At 55.5% G+C, this 17840-nt stretch overlaps 1 protein-coding gene across 1 annotated transcript; it reads left to right on the top strand.

Annotated features, from left to right (window-relative positions):
• Positions 1-2710: 2710 nt before the first annotated feature.
• On the top strand, positions 2711-17498 carry ENO1 (enolase 1). The gene is made up of 12 exons (XM_039234952.1): positions 2711-2840; positions 5413-5506; positions 7890-7985; positions 9343-9401; positions 11451-11520; positions 12072-12205; positions 12571-12793; positions 13875-14072; positions 14841-15042; positions 15414-15522; positions 15701-15759; positions 17058-17498. The coding sequence occupies exons 2-12, from the start codon at positions 5422-5424 to the stop codon at positions 17125-17127; spliced, it is 1305 nt and encodes a 434-aa protein (XP_039090883.1). The 5' UTR covers positions 2711-2840; positions 5413-5421; the 3' UTR covers positions 17128-17498.
• Positions 17499-17840: the final 342 nt, after the last annotated feature.

The raw sequence follows: 17840 nt of genomic DNA on the forward strand, positions 1-17840 counted from the left end.
TCCGTCTGGGGCCAGAGAAGACGACACATGGACATTAATGGCATTGCTGATGGATACACAGATATTAACTTATTATTCCTTTCTTTCATTATTCTTTACACCAGATGTGCTTTCTATATTCTTTGGTATGTGGGAACTACTTAGTAACAAACATGGAAGCCTCCTGGTCTGTTACAAGGAGAGAGGCCAATCGCTGAGGTCCACTGATGGTCCTCTGCTCTCCTCCGATCTCTCACCACCCTCAGGCCCCTTACCCAACCCTGAAGTTTCTATCTGGCTACAGACCTGCCTTCTGAGAAAAGGGGGTCACTTTTTCAGCGGGCCAGCAGTTTTCACCCAGAGGTGCACACATGTGCCACAGATGCAATCAGTAACCCGGGTCGGTCGCAGGCTGCGGCAGACTCACTGTCCCCCAATCCCAGTGTCAATCAGCAAAGGTCCTGCAAGGAGGTATCTGCAGTGATTCCGTGTGGGGTTCTGATGGTGGCCTTGGATGCTCACAGCCCCTCCCTGCCCACCGCGAAGGTGAGTGTTTTTGCTCCAGCACTGGCACAATTGCTCCACAAGCATTCTGTCGGTGATACATAATAACTAAATTCCCGTAACAAGGTAAAAGCTCCCGCACTGCACAGGAGGCAAACGTGAGCTCAGTGGCCTGCTAACAAAACCTCAGGATCTGTGGAGGCAGGGAGGGCATTTGGCAGCCTAGGGATTTGGGGAAAGATGTGAGGGCATCTCTACCAATCATTAACATCTGAGCTACAATTTGAGGTTGAAGCGCTGGCTTGGAACGCTATGCTGAGGCCTCTAAAAATCTTGCAACAGCAGCTGTCAGGTTCTGCATTTGATTTCCTGCTAGATTCACTGGCTCTGGCCAGAGAGCCCTCTCTTTCTATCTTTATCGCTCTAACCATGCTGATGTAAAATAAGAGAGATTGTTTTTTGGAGCCCTTTCAGGGCCACACCTTAGAATCGCTCCGAATATGAGCTCTGTGAGGCTGATTTCCTTAGTTATAATGCTTAGGAGTTGCTGGCTGTTGATTTAGCTGCTGAGTCATGGGGCCCGGGTCTAGGTTTTAAGCAGCCTGAAACATCAGTGTATTGGTGAAATCACAAACTCTGCTTGCAAAATTCACATAATTCTTTTGGAAATATTTTGCAATTTCCTTGTTGTTTCTTTAGTTGAATTTAATCCTAAAAATTCTTGCTCAGCAAGTGGGAAACAAAATACTGTGCACCAGAGCCTTGGAAACCCAAGCCCCTGGCTGGGGGGATCAAAGTGCTAGGAGCCGAGGAAGAAAAGAGGGATCTGCCGCTGGCCAAAAGAAATAATAATTAAATTCGAACACACATTTGAATCTCTACCTGCAAGGCAATGCAGAGAACAAAGAGATGCGTTACATTTTAGCTCTCAGATTTACAGACCGAGAAGGCTGACAAATACAAATTTAACGACAATAGACAACGAAGTAGTTGCCTCAGCACTTCCTTGGACCGGGGCAGGGGAGCGATGTGATGTAGGAGTGAGTCTACATGAGTAGCAGGGTTTTTTTTTTTTTTTAATTTTATTTCTGAGAGAGAGAGAGACAGCGTGAGCAGGGGAGGGTCAGAGAGAGAGGGAGACACAGAATCTGAAACAGGCTCCAGGCTCTGAGCTGTCAGCACAGAGCCTGAGGCGGGGCTCGAACCCACGAACCGTGAGATCATGACCTGAGCCAAAGTCAGACACTTAACTGACTGAGCCCCCGAGGCGCCCCTGAGTAGCAGTTCTTTCTTGATCAGAAAGGTGAAATCACTGCACCCACCCTTTCCTGTTTCTCATTTGCCAGACCACCGTGGAATACCACCTGCTTTGGGCTTTGAGGCCTCCGCTGGTCTGTGCGAAATTCCAGTCCCAAATCATTACACTCGTGGTTCACAGGTACCAGGTGATAAAGGCTCGAAGCCTCCCGCGCAGATGCAACACTTAAGGGCTAAAGGCCGAACGAACACTGGGCACGTAGAAAGCGCTCAAAAGGCATCAGCGCCAAAATGTAGGGAAGTTGGCTTTCTGTGGGCCACCTCGCCTGACACCCATTGTCTGACCGACGCACAAGGACAGAACGACCGGGGCACCGCGGAGGGCGGGCGGCCAGGGGCGCAGCACGCAGGCGGGCGCACGTGGCCCCCAGCACCGCGCCCCGAGGCGCCGCCACCCCGGCCTGGGCGCAGGGTCGAGGCCGCCAGGCCGGCCGGGTCTCCCGCCCCGCGGTACGGAGCAGGGCAGGCCGGGAGGGGCGGGCCGCGCAGGTCGCCGCCAAGGTCGTGGGCCGGACGTGCGGCGCCGCAGCGACGCTGCGTGCGTGCGGGACTCGGAGTACGTGACAGAGCCCCGAACCCTCATGCCGGCCGCCCCGCCCGGCCCCTCCCCTCCCGGGGGCCCCGGCACCGCAGACCCCGCTCGGCCAGAGGTCCCAGCGCGGGGCGGGAGTGTGGGGCTCATCGGGGCGGGGGCTGGCCCGCACCCCCACGCAGCGGCGGCGGGGGAGTCGGGGCCCCCCGGCCCCGCTCCGCTCCCCGTCCCCGGACCGTCGCCTCCCACTCCGGGCCACGGCGGCCGCTGCAGTCCCGCCCCCTCCAGGGAGGAGCGGGCCCGAATGACGGCGCGCCGGGCCAATGGCGAGGAGGCGTGGCGGGGGCGGGAAGTGGGCGGGGCCTCTGGGAGCTGGGCAGGAAGTCGGGGCAGGCAGCCCGGAGACCAGCCTCGAGCCCTCCGAGCGCTGAGACCTTGCGGCTGATCCTCCGGCTCGGTGTCTGCGGCACCCCTGCTTCTTTCCCGGGCAGCGCTATCCGGCGGCCAGGTAGGGGCTCGGGGAGGGGCTGCCGAGCCGGCGCCCAGGCCTGCGGGGGGCCCTGCCCCTGGGGCCCGCGGGGACGTGGAAGGGGCGGGCCGGCACGTGCGAGCGGGCCTCGGGGACCAGGGGCGCGGCGCCGGGCTGTGCCCGGGGCGGGGGCAGGATTTGATGAGCCCGCGATTACGGACTTAAGGGGCCTCCTGGGCAGCGGGAGCTCGGGAGTAGGATGCGGCAGGCGCGGAGGGTGCAGGGCTCTGGGGAAGATACGGGCCTAACCCCGGGTGCTAATGAGCGCCGGGCCTTTCCTAAAATGGAGGAAGGGGCAGGGACGGGAGAGATGCCCGGAAGCCGCGGTCCCCTCCCCCCGCCGGCAGCCCCTGCTCCGGCCTGGGGGCCCTCGGCCTGCAGGCGGGCGGCGGGGGGACGGGGTGAGCAGAGCGACTGATGAATGAAACTTCAGGAGGCCCTTACGCTTAGGGAGGCCGCGGCAGGACCGTTGCATAATTGGGAAAGCCCTCCAGGCGACCTCGCCCGGGTCACGCTGGAGCTGCTCCCGCTGCCCGGCCTGGCCACCCGCGGTCGGCTCCCGATCTGCCTTAGAAAGGATGCCTTTTAAAGAAAACTTCCTGTTCGCGGTTTCCCCTACAACGTGGTCGTCCCTCTGGGTGGTGTGGCCCATCGGTGACTCGCAGCCGAGGACACACTTCGGCCCTGGACCGCCGCGGTCCACACGTGCTGCCCCTGGTCCGGGGTTCAGTGCAGGCAGATGAACTGGGGAGACCGGCCCTCCTTGTGGTCTCTGCCTACCGTACGTTAATGACTTCAAGAATAGTTTCCTCTCCAATTTAAATTGCATTTTATTTTCACACGCTGAAATAAGTCGATTACTTTGTTTTAATATCTCTAAAATGAAACAAAAAATGAGTTCTTAAGAGGCCATAGTGTCATAAAGATGTGTTTAAAAGTATATCTGTCTGTCTCTCTCTCTGCCTCTCCCAAAATAATTACACATTAAGAAAAATAAAAGTGCATCTGAAACCTATGAAGTGAGTCTGGTGGCCTCGGGGGTGGGGGGGGAGATTGGCAGCAAAGTGCCTGAGGGACTCTGTCAGGTGGTGGCAGTCATACACAGGCATAATACGCCAAAATTCGAACTTAACCAAAATCATGAAGCTAAAAAAAAAATGTGTAAACAAATTTGCCTTTTTGTGAGATAATAAAAACTAGATGCCTTTTTTTATTGACTAAGGAATAAAACTCTATTGTTAAAAACCTAGTGAAGCCACTGAAGTGATTTCACTGTCTAATTTTGAAACATAAAAAAGAAAGATGCCATTTGCTGCTTCAGAGCATTCCAGACAAGATCCTGGAGAGGAGCCCAGCTAGATAATGGCTCTGGACACTCACCCAATTCCACTAGGCGGCTTTCAGTCCTGGAAGTTCTTATCTTCCTTGGGAGTCCCTGGAGGGGAAGGTGAGAAAGGGCTTTCTTTAAGGACTTGGTGTTTGCTCTTGGTGGCAGCAAATCTTTGTGTGTGCGCACACGGGCGCGTGCTTTCAAAGAAAACTTTCCCTGGAGTATCTTAGCATTCAAAGATGGACTCTTGGAGGGGGGTGGGGGGGGTGGGGGGGTGCTGGCTGGCTCAGAGCATGTGACTCAGTATCAGGGTGGTAAGCTCAGGCCCCACGTTGGGCATGGAGCCTACTTTTTAAAATTTTTTTAATTTTTTAAAAAAACAAAGATACAATCTTTATTCTACTTTCAACTTAGGACGTTTCATAATTAAGGTTTTTTTTTTGAATGGGTCAAATGCCTATTGAAAGAAATACTAATTAGATATCACTGTGGGTCCTTTCTTGGTAAAGATCCAAGTACAGTGAAGTGTGAAATTGGCGGTGGCAAAGATCGTGCACAGGCCGAGGCCACTCCTGGCTTCAAAAGTTCTGAGTATCCAGTATCCACCAGTTGAATATCTTTTACTGCTACCCTCCAACTTGGTGATTTGTGTCCCCAGCTGTTAATTCACTGCTACACTACATACCAGATTTTCCTCCTTGGATCACATCAGGGTTGTTTTTTGTTTGGTTGGTTTTTGTATTTTTTGGGTTTTTTTGTGGTTTGGTTTGGTTTTGGATTTGTGTGTGTGTGTGTGTGTGTGTGTGTGTTTTGTCCTAGGTGGGTTTGCTTATGACCTTCATGTCCCCTTGGTCCTTACTTGGTCCTTTCCATTCCCATGCCAGCCCTCTCTGGGAACTGTTGACAATAACCCGTTTCAAACCGCCTCCTCTTCAGCCATTCTGCATGCCGGCAGCACATGAATCTTTCCGGTTGTTTCTGGTTCTGCCTTGGCACACATTTTCAGGCTTTCTTCACGTAGAGGACAAGGCCTAGACTGCTGGGGTTTAGGGCCTTCAGGGCCAGGGCCCACAGGCTTCCCCACCTTTGTCGGCCTCGCATCCAGTATCTGTCCAGTACAAAGTCTTTCTTTGTCCAGGAACCTTCCAAAGCGAGTCTTTGAACAGATGACTCAACACTGCATTATGGCTTATGGAAAGTATGAACTGTGTCTCCCCACAGATAGTCACCATGTCTATTCTCAAGATCCACGCCAGAGAGATCTTCGATTCTCGTGGGAACCCCACTGTGGAGGTTGACCTCTATACCTCCAAAGGTACGTGAGCCTTCCTCTCTGCAGGTCTGCTCCCACCCTCCACGTTGTTTTTTGTTTTTTTGTTTTTAATTTAAATGACAAGAGCCTTAGGTTAGGAAAGGTCTGTTGTGAAAGCCTTTCCCTCTGATCCCCACATGCTGGTAGGTTGTAGTTCCTCACTGGGAGGAGGTGGGGAAGGTTGCCCAGCATGGGGTCCTTGACTTACTGCTTCTTGGTATTTAAAACAGAAAGCAGGTTGGCTCCTAGGTCACTGAGTTGGGAGGTAAGGCGATTCCTTGTCCCAAAAAGGGCCCATCACTAGTTTGCTTCATAGCTTGCTCCTGACCAGCAAAGCAGATCTGAGTGGTAAGATGGAGCTTTCTCCGTTGAAATGGAAAGATCAGAGGAGTGCAAGTGTATTCTCTTGTTTCCAGAAATAACTCTTAGACCAAGAATTGGGGACAGTTCTTAACATTTGGGTGTTGGGCCCTTCCAAAGGCTCTTGTTTTATACCTAGCTGTAAGTCCCCCTGGGAGGACTTTGCCCAAATGGAGAAAATATTAAAATGGAGACTTTTTCTATTAAAGCTTCTTTCTTTGGAGAGAGCACAATGTGTGAGCCAGTTTCTAAATGGACCTCGTGGGTGGGGGAGGAAAGGAGCTTCAGGCAGAATCACCTAGCGGTGCTGAGCACACAGACCCGCCAGTCAGAGCTGAGTCATGGTCTGTAGAAAGTCCGGCCCTTCCCTTCCTGCCCTGCCTGTGGCTCCTGGCTGTGGCGGGTGCTCTCCGAGCAGGGTTTCCACACAGCATGTGCTTCATGCCCAATACCACGGGTTCGCAGAGGATGCTGGGAATTTCCTTGCGTCTTGCAAGATTGGCTTGCTTAGAGCATGGAACTTTCCGTTGGGAAGTTAACAGCCTCTAACCAACAGTGAAGAAAGGATTCAAGATACTGAAAGATTGTTGGGGAAGGGGGTATTTTCTTTGAAATACTTTAAAATGACCAGGTGTTTTTTTTTTTTTTTTTTTTTAATGAATGGAAATTTTTCTCTTGCAAGTCTCTTCATGCTTTTCAAAAACAGGAAATCGTGGACTTGTGAAGATGCTTTCATCATTTTTTTTTTTTTAATTTACTTTTGAGAGCAGTTTTGGGTTCACAGCAAAATGGAGCAAAAGGTACAGACAGCACGTGGCCCCTGTCCCCACCTGGGCACGCCCCCCCCCCCAAGTGGGACATTTGCCAACACTGGAACGTCCTTTCGCGGCTCCTGCAACTCCTCCAGTGCTGGTGGGGATCTAGAAAGCCAGGGCGCATGTCAGAAAACCACGTGTCCTGCTGCCCACAAGGTCACTGCAGTGATGCAGGCAGATTACCGGACCGTTTATTTAAAATGCCTGGTTGATTCTTTTTTTTCTTTGTTCGTTTCCCATCTTGTGTCTCAGGTGGGGAAATCCCTTACAGTTTCAAGTAGATTCTAGAAGCTGCCTTCACTTCCTGCTCCCCTGAACCTGTCTGCCTGCAGTGCCTTTCTTGACACTGTCCTTTTCAAGATCAGCGACTTTTCTGCTCTGTAGCGCAGCTCCTGCCAGACGGCGGGTCCCCTGTGCGCGGGACGGCGGGTCCCCCGTGCGCGGGACGGCGTGCTGCAGGGCCCGATCGCATTCCAGTGTTCCCGAGCTCAGACCTGGACCAGCTTCATTCTTTTTTATTGATTACATGTTGAATGATAATCTTTTTGATGTAGTGGGTTAAAGAATAGTTTCATTTCTCTTGGTTTTACTTTTTTTTTTAAGTTTGTTTCTTTTTAGGGAGAGAGAGAGAGAGAGAGAGAGAGAGAGAATATCTCAAGCAGGCTTCACGTTATCAGCTCAATGCAGGGCCTGAACTCACGAACTGTGAGATCATGACCCCAGCCGAGTCAGATGCTTAGCCAACTAAGCCACCCAGGCGCCCTTGGTTTTACTTTCTGGCTTCAGCGTAGCTACTGGAGGATCTTCAATCCCATCCGTGGCCTGCGCGTATCTCTGTCGGGAGGCGGTGCCGCAGGCGTGGTCACAGACCAGCTGCAGGGCACTGGCGGGGAGCCTGTTGGAGGTACAGGCCAGAGTCTTAGACCCCCCGTTTCGGAACCTTCGTTTTAACAAGGTTACCAGGTGATCATTTGTGTGCAGGAACATTTGAGAGGCTCTGCCTGAACACTCTTGAAACTAGAGAAGTTCTCCGGCTTTGCCGTAGAGTCCGCGTTGGGAAATGGTCCCCACGAGAAGGGGATGGGAGACAGACGGTCTGGATCTCCCAGGTGGTGCGGGGAAGCGTTTCCTGATGGCTGCCATCTGTGAGTGAGTGGGTGGGACTGTGTCTCACAGTCACGATTTCTTCCTCTCCCTCCCTCAACATGCAGGTCTCTTCAGAGCTGCTGTGCCCAGCGGGGCCTCAACTGGTATCTACGAGGCCCTCGAGCTCCGGGACAATGACAAGACACGCTATATGGGAAAAGGTAAGGGTCGGGTCCTCTACCTGCCTCCGGAGCGTGGCTGCGTGCGTCGCCCTCGCCTCCAGCCCGTCACAGCCTCCCCGACTTTCCATGCACCTTGTACTTGAGGCCGGCCCTCTGATTTGGCCTGTGGTGTCGATGGCGAGCGTGTACCCTGCACGGGTGGGGGGAGAGCTGGGTATCGATTCCAGCCTTCCTGAACCTATAAACTCGGGGGCAAGAGTTTCTTGCTCATTTGTATCGCGCTTGGTCTCCGATCTGGAAAAGTCCTGGTTAGGGTCGAAGTGCAAGGAGAAGATGTGTTCCCTCATACTGAGGAAGAGCCTTGGGGGGACCGGGGGGGGCCAGGGGGGTAGGGGGGCCTCCAGGCGGCTATTGTCAGGAGGCTGTCTGGAAGGCCTGGCGAATGGCTCGCCTGCAGACCAGTCCTGGCGGTGCGATCTTTCTCTTGGGTGACTCACCAAGGCAAAGTCCGCCTTGCCGTACACAGAGGCTGTGTGGCCACATCACAGAAGAGCAGCTGGGGCTAGACCATGCCTTCTCAGCAGGGCAGTGTCACCCCGGGGATAGAAATTGGTTCTTGGGGAAGGCAAAAAAAAAAAAAAAAAAAATCCTACAATATTACTGTGGGTTATGGCCCTCCAAAGGGCCACAGTATATAAACGGGTGTGCACCGTGTCTGTGGTATTAGGTTCAGAGAAGGGCCATTAGGGGAAAATCCTAAAAAGACTGCAAGGAAGGGGTGGTAATGAAGTGACCTAGGGAAGTCCAAGGCCGGCGCTGTGGCGACGACCTCCCACGGGTTCCCAGGCGGATACCGGTCCCCCGAGCAGGGCTGAGCGTCACCTTGACCGTCAAGCGGGTGAACCCGTGGCCCCGAGGACTCTCCCTGCCTTCCTGTCTCCTCTGTCTTCTCTCATTCCGTGTCCTTCACAGCCTGTCCTCTTCTGAGTCTGTCTTTTTTCCTTCTCCGTCAATCTCTACTGGTCAGGTGTCTCCAGACCCGTTAAGTATATTAATGAGTTCCTGGCACCAGCCTTGTGCACACAGGTAATGCACGGGGCATCCTTCAGCGTCCGCGGCTGGTTCCCAGTGCATGCCCTTGCCGACTAACCTCCCTCGAGGTGGCTGCTCTGTGTGTGGCTCTAATCCTTGGGGGTCCTAGGTAAGAGCACTCAGACTGGGCCAGAAAACACCCCAACTTCGGGGGGACAGAGAATTGGGGATTTGAAAGTGGTCCCATTTAAGGTCTCTGGGCGCGCTTCTGAATATCTGGGTTCGTATCCTTGGTGGTTCGCTCAGTGCCGCTCACGCCTGGTTTTCCTTAACGTCGGTAATGTGGTTTGATTGTTCCTTCTAGGTGTCTCAAAGGCTGTTGAGCACATCAATAAAACTATTGCACCTGCCCTGATTAGCAAGGTAGGACCTGCCTCCCGGTAACTAATGTGTTAATGCCGTCAGAGCGTCTCCCAGGCCAGTGGGCTTTCCTGGTTATGGAAGAGCTTATTCTGAGAGCTAAAGGAGCCGTTGGATTCCCTGTCCTGCGTGAGAATGAGCTCCCCTTTGCTAATCCACCCCGTGCCCGCGTCCACGTCTAACAGCGCATGAAGTGGGGTCAGAGTGACAGGCCGTCTCCGGATTTTTCCCTTCAACGGTCTTTACCTTTGGGAAGTTAAGATCCAAGTTTTAAGAGCAGCTCTTGGGTTTTGAACCTGGTATCCCTGGTGACCGCCTATTTCTCAGGAACCATGGAATTATTTACTATATTTCTACTGACTCTTTTTAACAGCAGAGCTCCGGTTGAATAAAATTTTACTTGGAGCCTCAGTGTGTCATAGAAGTAGGGTGAAGAAGGGAGGGCACCCCCCCCACCCGCCCCAACTCACTCCTGCCTCAGGCCCCTAACTCCCGGGGCGCTGGTGAGGGCTGGAAGGATTTAAAGACCCCTGGCCAGAGAAGCCTTCTTGGGGCCCAGAGGCAGCTACAGGCCCCCCCGTACTGCTCTGGAGTGTGTCCCTCCCCTCCTTCAGTCCCTCCTGATTGCCAGTGGCAGGCGGCCTCTGTTGTTTGTCCCCAGCCTGCTCCCCTCAGCCTGGCCCTTGGTAATTGGTCCCCAGATAGTTTCTCGAGGCTCCTCTGCCGGCTCCAACCCGGTCTCCTGGGCACCCCCCACCCCCCTGTGTCCTTTGTGCCCTGGTGTCCTTCCCTAGTGTGACTAACCCAGTGAGAAGGGCTCTCCTGGGCGGGTCTCTTCCCAGGGTGGGGGGGGTATCTGCCTGAAGCCATCCTGCCTTGCTGATGGCTAACTTTTGCCAAACACGCTTTGTCAAAAAAGCAAAAGTTGTCAAGTTATTAACGTGGCATGATGGAGTTATAGATGGCTTTCTACTTGTATTTTAATTTTTATACAAAGAACTTTATAAATAAAATAGTAGACTGTTATGATCAATTAGGAAGTTTTTAAAATAATACTGACTTTTAGTAAATTTTTTTGAGCCAGTTTTTAAAGACACCAGTTTTTTGGGTGTTTTTGTTTTCTTTTTTAAGTAGACTCTACACCCAGTGTGGGGTTCGCACTCACAGCCCCGAGATGGAGAGTTGCATGCTCTATTGACTGAGTCGGCCAGGTGTCCCTTTAAGTCACCAGTTCTGGGGCGCCTGGGTGGTTCAACCAGTCGGTTAAGTGTCCAGCTTCGGCTCAGGTCATGATCTTGCAGTTCGTGGGTTCAAGTCCCGCATTGAGCTCTGTGCTGACAGCTCAGAGCCTGGAGCCTGTTTCAGGTTCTGGGTCTCTCTTTCTGCCCCTTCCCTGCTCACACACTGTTTCTTTCTTTAATAATAAACATTAAAGAATATATATATGTATACCAATTTTACTACTTTATACCAGAAGACCCCTGGTCATTTTGATCAGTGATCAAGGATTTTGCTGAATGGTTTTGGACTCCCTGCACAAGTCCTTTCTCCCTCGAGAATGTGAAGTTCGCCGTCACTGAGGGTACCCCAGAGTGCTGGTCCCATCACTTAACCTTCGAGGACCACAGCTCGTTTGCATGAACGGAGTTCTGTTATTTATTAGCCAAAAGCTCGCACTAATATGTAGTAATACCTTAGTTAGCACGTTCCAGGCAGCTCTGCCTGGGGACACCCATGGTGTCATCTCAGACCCCCCAGGTAGACTGACCTCTGGGATGCCGGGTCCGCATCTCTCGCAGTTCCTCGTTGGCTCCCTAGTGCTTGGAGAATGTCTGAGAACGCGAAACCAAGCAAAGGGCAGTTTTGTGACTCCCGGTTTCTCTTGATTCTGGCCCCCCCCTTTTTGCCCACCACGCAGATGCACATAGTATAGAACTGACTCGGGATTGGGACCCTTCCAAAGTTGTCTGGGTTCCGGATGGGGGCACAGAGGTGAGCGGGGGGAGCGCGGTCCCTCCCAGCCAAGCGGCTGACCCTCCCTTCTCCTGACAGAAACTGAGCGTCGTGGAGCAGGAGAAGATTGACAAACTGATGATCGAGATGGATGGGACAGAAAATAAATGTGAGTGATGGGGGTGGAGTCGGCCGGCCTCCCAACGGCCCTCTGAGGGGCCCCGTGCGGGGACTGTGTGATGTGACCATCCCCAGGCTCTGCGGGGCCCCTCAACTCACCATAATAAAACATGTTTTGGGGGTGCCTGGGTGGCTCACTCAGATAAGCATCGGACTCTTGATCTCAGGGTCGTGAGTTCAAGCCCCGCGTTAGGCTCTGTGACGGGGACGAGGACTACTTAAAACACCAAACATGCGTTTAAATATCAGGAGCGGTACCGGGTGGCAGCACGTGCGTGGGCTACTCCCAAAGAGGCTTCTGCTTTATCGTAAATCGGGCAGTTCGTGGAATTTGCCAGAATTCTGTAGACCAAAGGAAGGGCTTTCTTTTCTGGGGAGAAAGCAGATGAATCCACACCGGGTGGTGGTGTTTCCGGGTTGGTTGCGGGGAGTGGGTGCTGTGAAGAGAGGGACTGTTGTGGGTCTCAGTCGGGGTGCGGGCCAGAAGGCTGGCGGGAGAAGCGCTGTGAGAAACCCCTCATTTGAACTCTCTCGTTCCAGCTAAATTTGGTGCAAACGCCATCCTGGGAGTGTCCCTGGCCGTCTGCAAGGCGGGGGCCGTCGAGAAGGGGGTGCCCCTGTACCGCCACATTGCTGACCTGGCTGGCAATTCGGAAGTCATCCTGCCGGTTCCGGTGAGTGGCCTTGAACTTCCCAAGCGAGGCTTCCCCCCATCCCGACCTCCACGTGTGACCGTGCCTGCTCCATGGGTACAGGCCAGCTCTGGAGGCCCCGCCTCCACAAACACCTGCCGCCTGTCGAGTGACCCTGAGCAGGGGACTCGACGCCCCTGTACCCCACATCCTTGATTGCCGAGGGGGGGATGAAAATCCTACTGGCCGTGCTGGGGTGTGGGTGTTGGCCGAGGTGGCAGCCAGGCCAGCGGGTGTGCCTGGTGGCGGTCGCTGGGTTACCAGGAGAGACTGACCCTCTCCCGGCCACGAGGGGGCTGCTTGGTGGGACCCTGTAGGCCGGATGCTGCACTTCTGTCTCTCCGCAGGCTTTCAACGTCATCAACGGCGGTTCTCATGCCGGCAACAAGCTGGCCATGCAGGAGTTCATGATCCTCCCCGTCGGCGCGGCGAACTTCAGGGAGGCCATGCGCATCGGGGCGGAGGTTTACCACAACCTGAAGAACGTCATCAAGGAGAAATATGGAAAAGATGCCACCAATGTGGGGGATGAAGGTGGCTTCGCTCCTAACATCCTGGAGAACAAAGAAGGTGAGGGCCTCGGCGGGGGTCCCCAGGCCCCGTGGCACTGCCTGCACCTGCCGCCCGGGGGCCGTCGCTCTGTCCACCTTCATTTCGCCAACTGCCTACAGGCAGCGTCCCGGGAAGGGGATGGGAGCCAGCACTGGGCTTTTTTTAAATAGCAAGGGATTTCCTTATTAATTTGACTTCCGCACAAACTGGTTGGTCTGAAGTAGGCTCGTCAGTGGGTGCAGGCGTCCGTACAGCTCACTCCTGTCCTAGCGTATGTCGCGATGGCGAAGGTTTGGAGGCCGCTCCGTGTTGGGGCTGCTGTCCCTCCAGACTGAGCAGCGCCCCTCAGCTCTCCCACCTCGGGGGCGCTCACACGGCATCATTCGGCCTTGAATGCTTAGGCCCAGAGTTCAGTGTGAGCACTGAGGAGGACGCAGAGAGTCTCAGGAAAAACCTGAGCTTTTTGTTCTAGAAGGAACAGAGGCCTCAACCACGTTTTGTTGCCTTCAGCGGCAGCCAGTGGAAAAAAAATGTCAGTCCTGCCCTTCAGGTCAGTCCTACGAAGAGCTGATGCTCAGCCATTCTGACCTATAAAAAAGTGACCCTTTCGCATGGTGTGGTGTAAGTTTGGAGATCTTCAGTGTGGAACAGGCGTCGGACGCCTGTGTCCGTGTAGATGGTGCTGCCACGCGAGGCCAACCAGAGCCGGGGCTGGGGTCCCCCTCGCTACTCCGGGCTCCCTCTCGGACCCCGGCCTCAGTGATGCTGAAAGCCTGTTCCCTGGGGCGACTGATGCCAGCTGGGCCCTGTCGCCGCGGCTTGGCCGGCACGACCGCTCCTGGGCGCTGCCTGGGGGAGCGTCTGTCCGTGAGGAAGCCTCGGAGAGCCAAGCCTCCGTTGCGCGCGTGCCTACCTGCCAGGGGCCTGTGACCGATGGTTTTTGGCTCCAAAGCAGAAGAAAGTAAGTGGCATCACTGAAACAGAAGGCCGGGCCCGAGCGCCTCGTGGTCTTCCGTTAGGGCTCCCGTCCGGCAGGCATCACCGGGGAACTTCCTCTCTCCCTGCCTGGTTTCCATCTGTGGCCACCGTCTCTTTCCAGCGCTGGAGCTGCTGAAGAACGCCATCGGGAAGGCCGGCTACACCGACAAGGTCGTTATCGGCATGGACGTAGCCGCTTCGGAGTTCTTCAGGTCGGGGAAGTATGACCTGGACTTCAAGTCTCCCGATGACCCCAGCAGGTACATCAGCCCAGACGAGCTGGGCAACCTGTACAAGTCCTTCATCAGGGACTACCCAGGTGAGTGCTCGGGGCCGCCCCTCCTCCCGCCACCGGTGGCCGTGCCCCCGGGACAGCGAGCGGGATGCCTGCGCCCCCGCCTCCCCAGGGGAGGGCTTCACAGAGGTGCCGGTGGCAGCAGGAGGATCGGGAGGTGGGTCTGGGGTGCTGGCCAGGCACTGACGTGGGATCGGTTTGCAGAGTGTGAGGGCTTCTGTCACTGTCACCACCTGAGCAAACGCGGTGGTCCTGGCCCCTTACACAGGCGAGGAGAGCGAGTCTTGAGAAACCGAACTGCAGTGATTGACGCGCACTGGGAGCCGGCGCCCCTGTAGGCGCTGTTCATAGTGGTTCACGCGGCGGGAAACGGAGGCACAGGGGGTTAGCGGTTTGCCCAAGGGCGGGCAGCGAGTGATGGAGCAGGAATTGGACCAGGAAGCCCATGCATGAAACTCAAAGCTAAAAAATGTGCCCAAGGTGGAGCCAAGACCAGCCCAGCTCGTGGCCACCTGAGCCCATGCTGTATTCTCGATGGCACTAAAGTCAGGCCACTCCGGGCAGGAAAGTGTCCCACTTAGCGGTTCTAGGGCACCCAGGACTGCAGTGGACTTTGCTGTCGCAGGGGCCAGCGGGTCAGCACAGTGTCTCCAGGGCAGGGCTGGGGAGCCGGTCCTGTCCTGCAGGGGAGAGGGGTGAGGTCGGGCAGGCAGCGAGTCGAGAGGGGAAGGGGGCTCGGTTGCCATTCAGCACGGGGGTCTCACTGGCGAAACGTGGCCCTCCTGTCCCCAGTGGTGTCCATCGAAGACCCCTTTGACCAGGACGACTGGGAGGCGTGGCAGAAGTTCACCGCCAGCGCGGGCATCCAGGTGGTGGGGGACGACCTCACCGTCACCAACCCGAAGCGGATCTCCAAGGCCGTGAGCGAGAGGTCGTGCAACTGCCTGCTGCTCAAAGTCAACCAGATCGGCTCCGTGACCGAGTCCCTTCAGGCGTGAGTGTCCCCGGGGGTGGGCTGTCACGGGGCAAGGCACGAGCCGCAGCCAGAGCTCCCGGCTGGGACTCTCACGGGACTTCAGTGTGAACCACGGTGGCTGCTGAAAAAGCAGTGGTGGCAGGGGTGGGGCTGTGGGGCCCTGTGGCCAGTCCTGACCACATCTTGGCTCCAGACTCGAGATTTAATTTTACACGGAGAACGTTGGTCGCAGATGCGGTCAGGAGGAACAAGGCTGTCCCCTCGAGGACGCTAAACCCCATGTTTCAAACGTGACTGAGAGGACAGAGGAGACCGGGGCTCTGGGGGCGGAGGGGGAGGTGGGAGTTCTCGTCCCCTGTCACAGCCATCTGGTCGTTGCCTGACTTTAGGTGCAAGCTGGCCCAGTCCAATGGCTGGGGCGTCATGGTGTCGCATCGCTCCGGGGAGACTGAGGACACCTTCATCGCTGACCTGGTGGTGGGGCTCTGCACCGGGCAGGTAAGGAGCTGGCTTCTCTGACCTCAGCTTCGCGCGCGCAGACCAGAAGGAGGGGGGCAGATGGGGTCCTGGATGCCCCTGCACCCCCTCCTTCCTAGGGCCAGAAGTCCTGCCCCAAATGCCCGCAAGATGGAGAGTCCGCGACAAGCCCACGTGACCTTTCTTTTCCCCTTTCTAGATCAAGACGGGTGCACCTTGCCGATCTGAGCGCCTGGCCAAGTACAACCAGATCCTCAGGTAAAGAGCAAGCCCGTGGGCACTGCCCTCCCCCGGGAGCTCGGGGGGGCGGGGGCCGGGGGGCCTGGCGCCAGCAGTGTTAGGTGGGGGTGCTCTGGGCCTAGAAGCTCGCCGTGGGGCCCCCCCGCCTGGAGCCGGTGCCGTACTGTGCTGCCACCTCCTGGTGGAGGAGGGAACAGGCTCCCCTTGAGAACGTGGCCAGAGCTGCGGGGGGGCCTCTGCGGATCCGTGATTGAGCGCCCGGGTTTGGCAGACAGGAAACCAGGACCCAGCGAAGCAGGGAAATCAGGGCAACAGGAAGCTTCCGCTGTTCAGTGCTTCTGGATACCTGGTCCCTTTTTATCATAATGTGTCCTTGGAAACTTCCTGAATATGGAAACTTGCCTCTTTTTTTTTGGTCCCTTTTTCCCGTCCTGCAGGGAAAGAAAGCTCTTTCATAGCTCTGCCCACATCTCCCTTTCCTTAGACAGAGCGTGACCAGCAGAGCACGCGCCCTTCCCCACCCCGCGGGTACCGCGGCTGCCGCTGCTCGAGCACGGCTCGTCTTGTACGCCTGCTCTCCCTCCCTTTTGGCTGGGGAATTTCCAGCACATTCCAGCCATAGGATTTCACCTATAAATACCTCAGCATATGTCTCAGAGAAACATTTATGTTTATTTTTTAACGTAAGCACTGTGCTGTGAGAGTGCCCGGGCTTCCTGGGGCCCGTGTCCCTGGTGCGACACCAGGATGCAAACCCTTCATTCGGGAGCTCCCCTCCTTTTGTCCCCGTGCCGTTTATTTGAAGAAACTGGGTCATCTGTTCGTTAAAGAACCTTTTTTTCTTGTATTCCAAAAAATGGCGGGTTTTTTTTTTGTTTTGTTTTTGTTTTTTTAATGTTTATCTTTGAGAGAAAGAGACAGCATGAGCAGGGGAGGGGGCGGGAGAGAGGGAGACACAGTCCAAAGCAGGCTCCAGGCTCTGAGCTGTCAGCACACAGCCCGATGCAGGGCTTGAACCATGAGATCATGATCTGAGCCAACATCGGCCACTAAGCCGACTGAGCCACCCGTGCGCCCCAAAGTAGCATTCTTGACCTGTCTTCTAGGCTGTCTTTGGGGAACCCTGGGGGCGGAGAAGGAGAAGGGGCAGCAGGTGCCCCACTTGCTGGGAGCCCGATGCACCCGTCTTCCTGCCGCCTCCAGGGAGCCGCAGCGAGGAGGCTGGGCGAGTGCCAGGACCTTGTCCCCAGGTGGGGAAACGGAGGCCTCGGGGGTGGAGATCTGACTTCTCTCTCTTCCCTCCTCTGTCTCCCAAGAATCGAAGAGGAACTGGGTAGCAAGGCTAAGTTCGCCGGCAGAAACTTCAGAAACCCCCTCGCCAAGTAAGCTCCGGGCGACGCACCCCGAGCTCTGCGGTCCTGAGTCGGCTCGTTAGACCTCTGCTCCTGGCGTCCCCCGGGCAACTCGGGGCCCCCAGCCGGTGCTGGCAGGAGCCTCTGCTAGTCACCTGCCCTCCCCCCTGCCTGTGATGTTCTTACTGCTTCTGTAGAGCCGCCGCAGAAGCCAGGCTCGGCCACCTAGAACCCTGCCGGCAACCCTTGCTCTGTAATCATATGACTGGTCCAGATCAGTGCTTTCTCACCTCACTTCCCACCAAGTGTCTGGAGCCGAGTCTGACTACATTGTCATCTCGAGGTGTCCACAGGCGAGATCCCCTGCGGTTTTGTTTGCAGAATAAAAAGGCCTCAGTGACCCATTAAAGAGTTGTGTGTGCGTGTGTATAAAACGTTCTGACTCTGTCCGTTCCTCATGTCTTGAGGGCTCATGGAGCATTACACCAGGGTGCGGGCCTCTCGGAGTTGGGGGGCTTTGTGTCGTGACAGGGGAGAGGAAGGGGCGTGTTGTATCTTTGAACAGAAGTAGGGTCTGTCCTGGGAGACAGAGCGTGACTTCTTCCCGAGAGAAAAGACAAATGTAGAACTATTACAGTGGCCTCAGGGTGGTGGCTTCTAGATCATGTGGGCCTGGGGCACCTGGGTGGCTCCGTTAAGCGTCCGACTTCGGCTCAGGTCATGATCTCACAGTTTGGGTTCAAGCCC

This window comes from Hyaena hyaena, unplaced genomic scaffold (genome assembly GCF_003009895.1).
Source record: "Hyaena hyaena isolate Hyena2069 unplaced genomic scaffold, ASM300989v1 scaffold_94, whole genome shotgun sequence".
Classification (NCBI taxonomy): domain Eukaryota; kingdom Metazoa; phylum Chordata; class Mammalia; order Carnivora; family Hyaenidae; genus Hyaena; species Hyaena hyaena.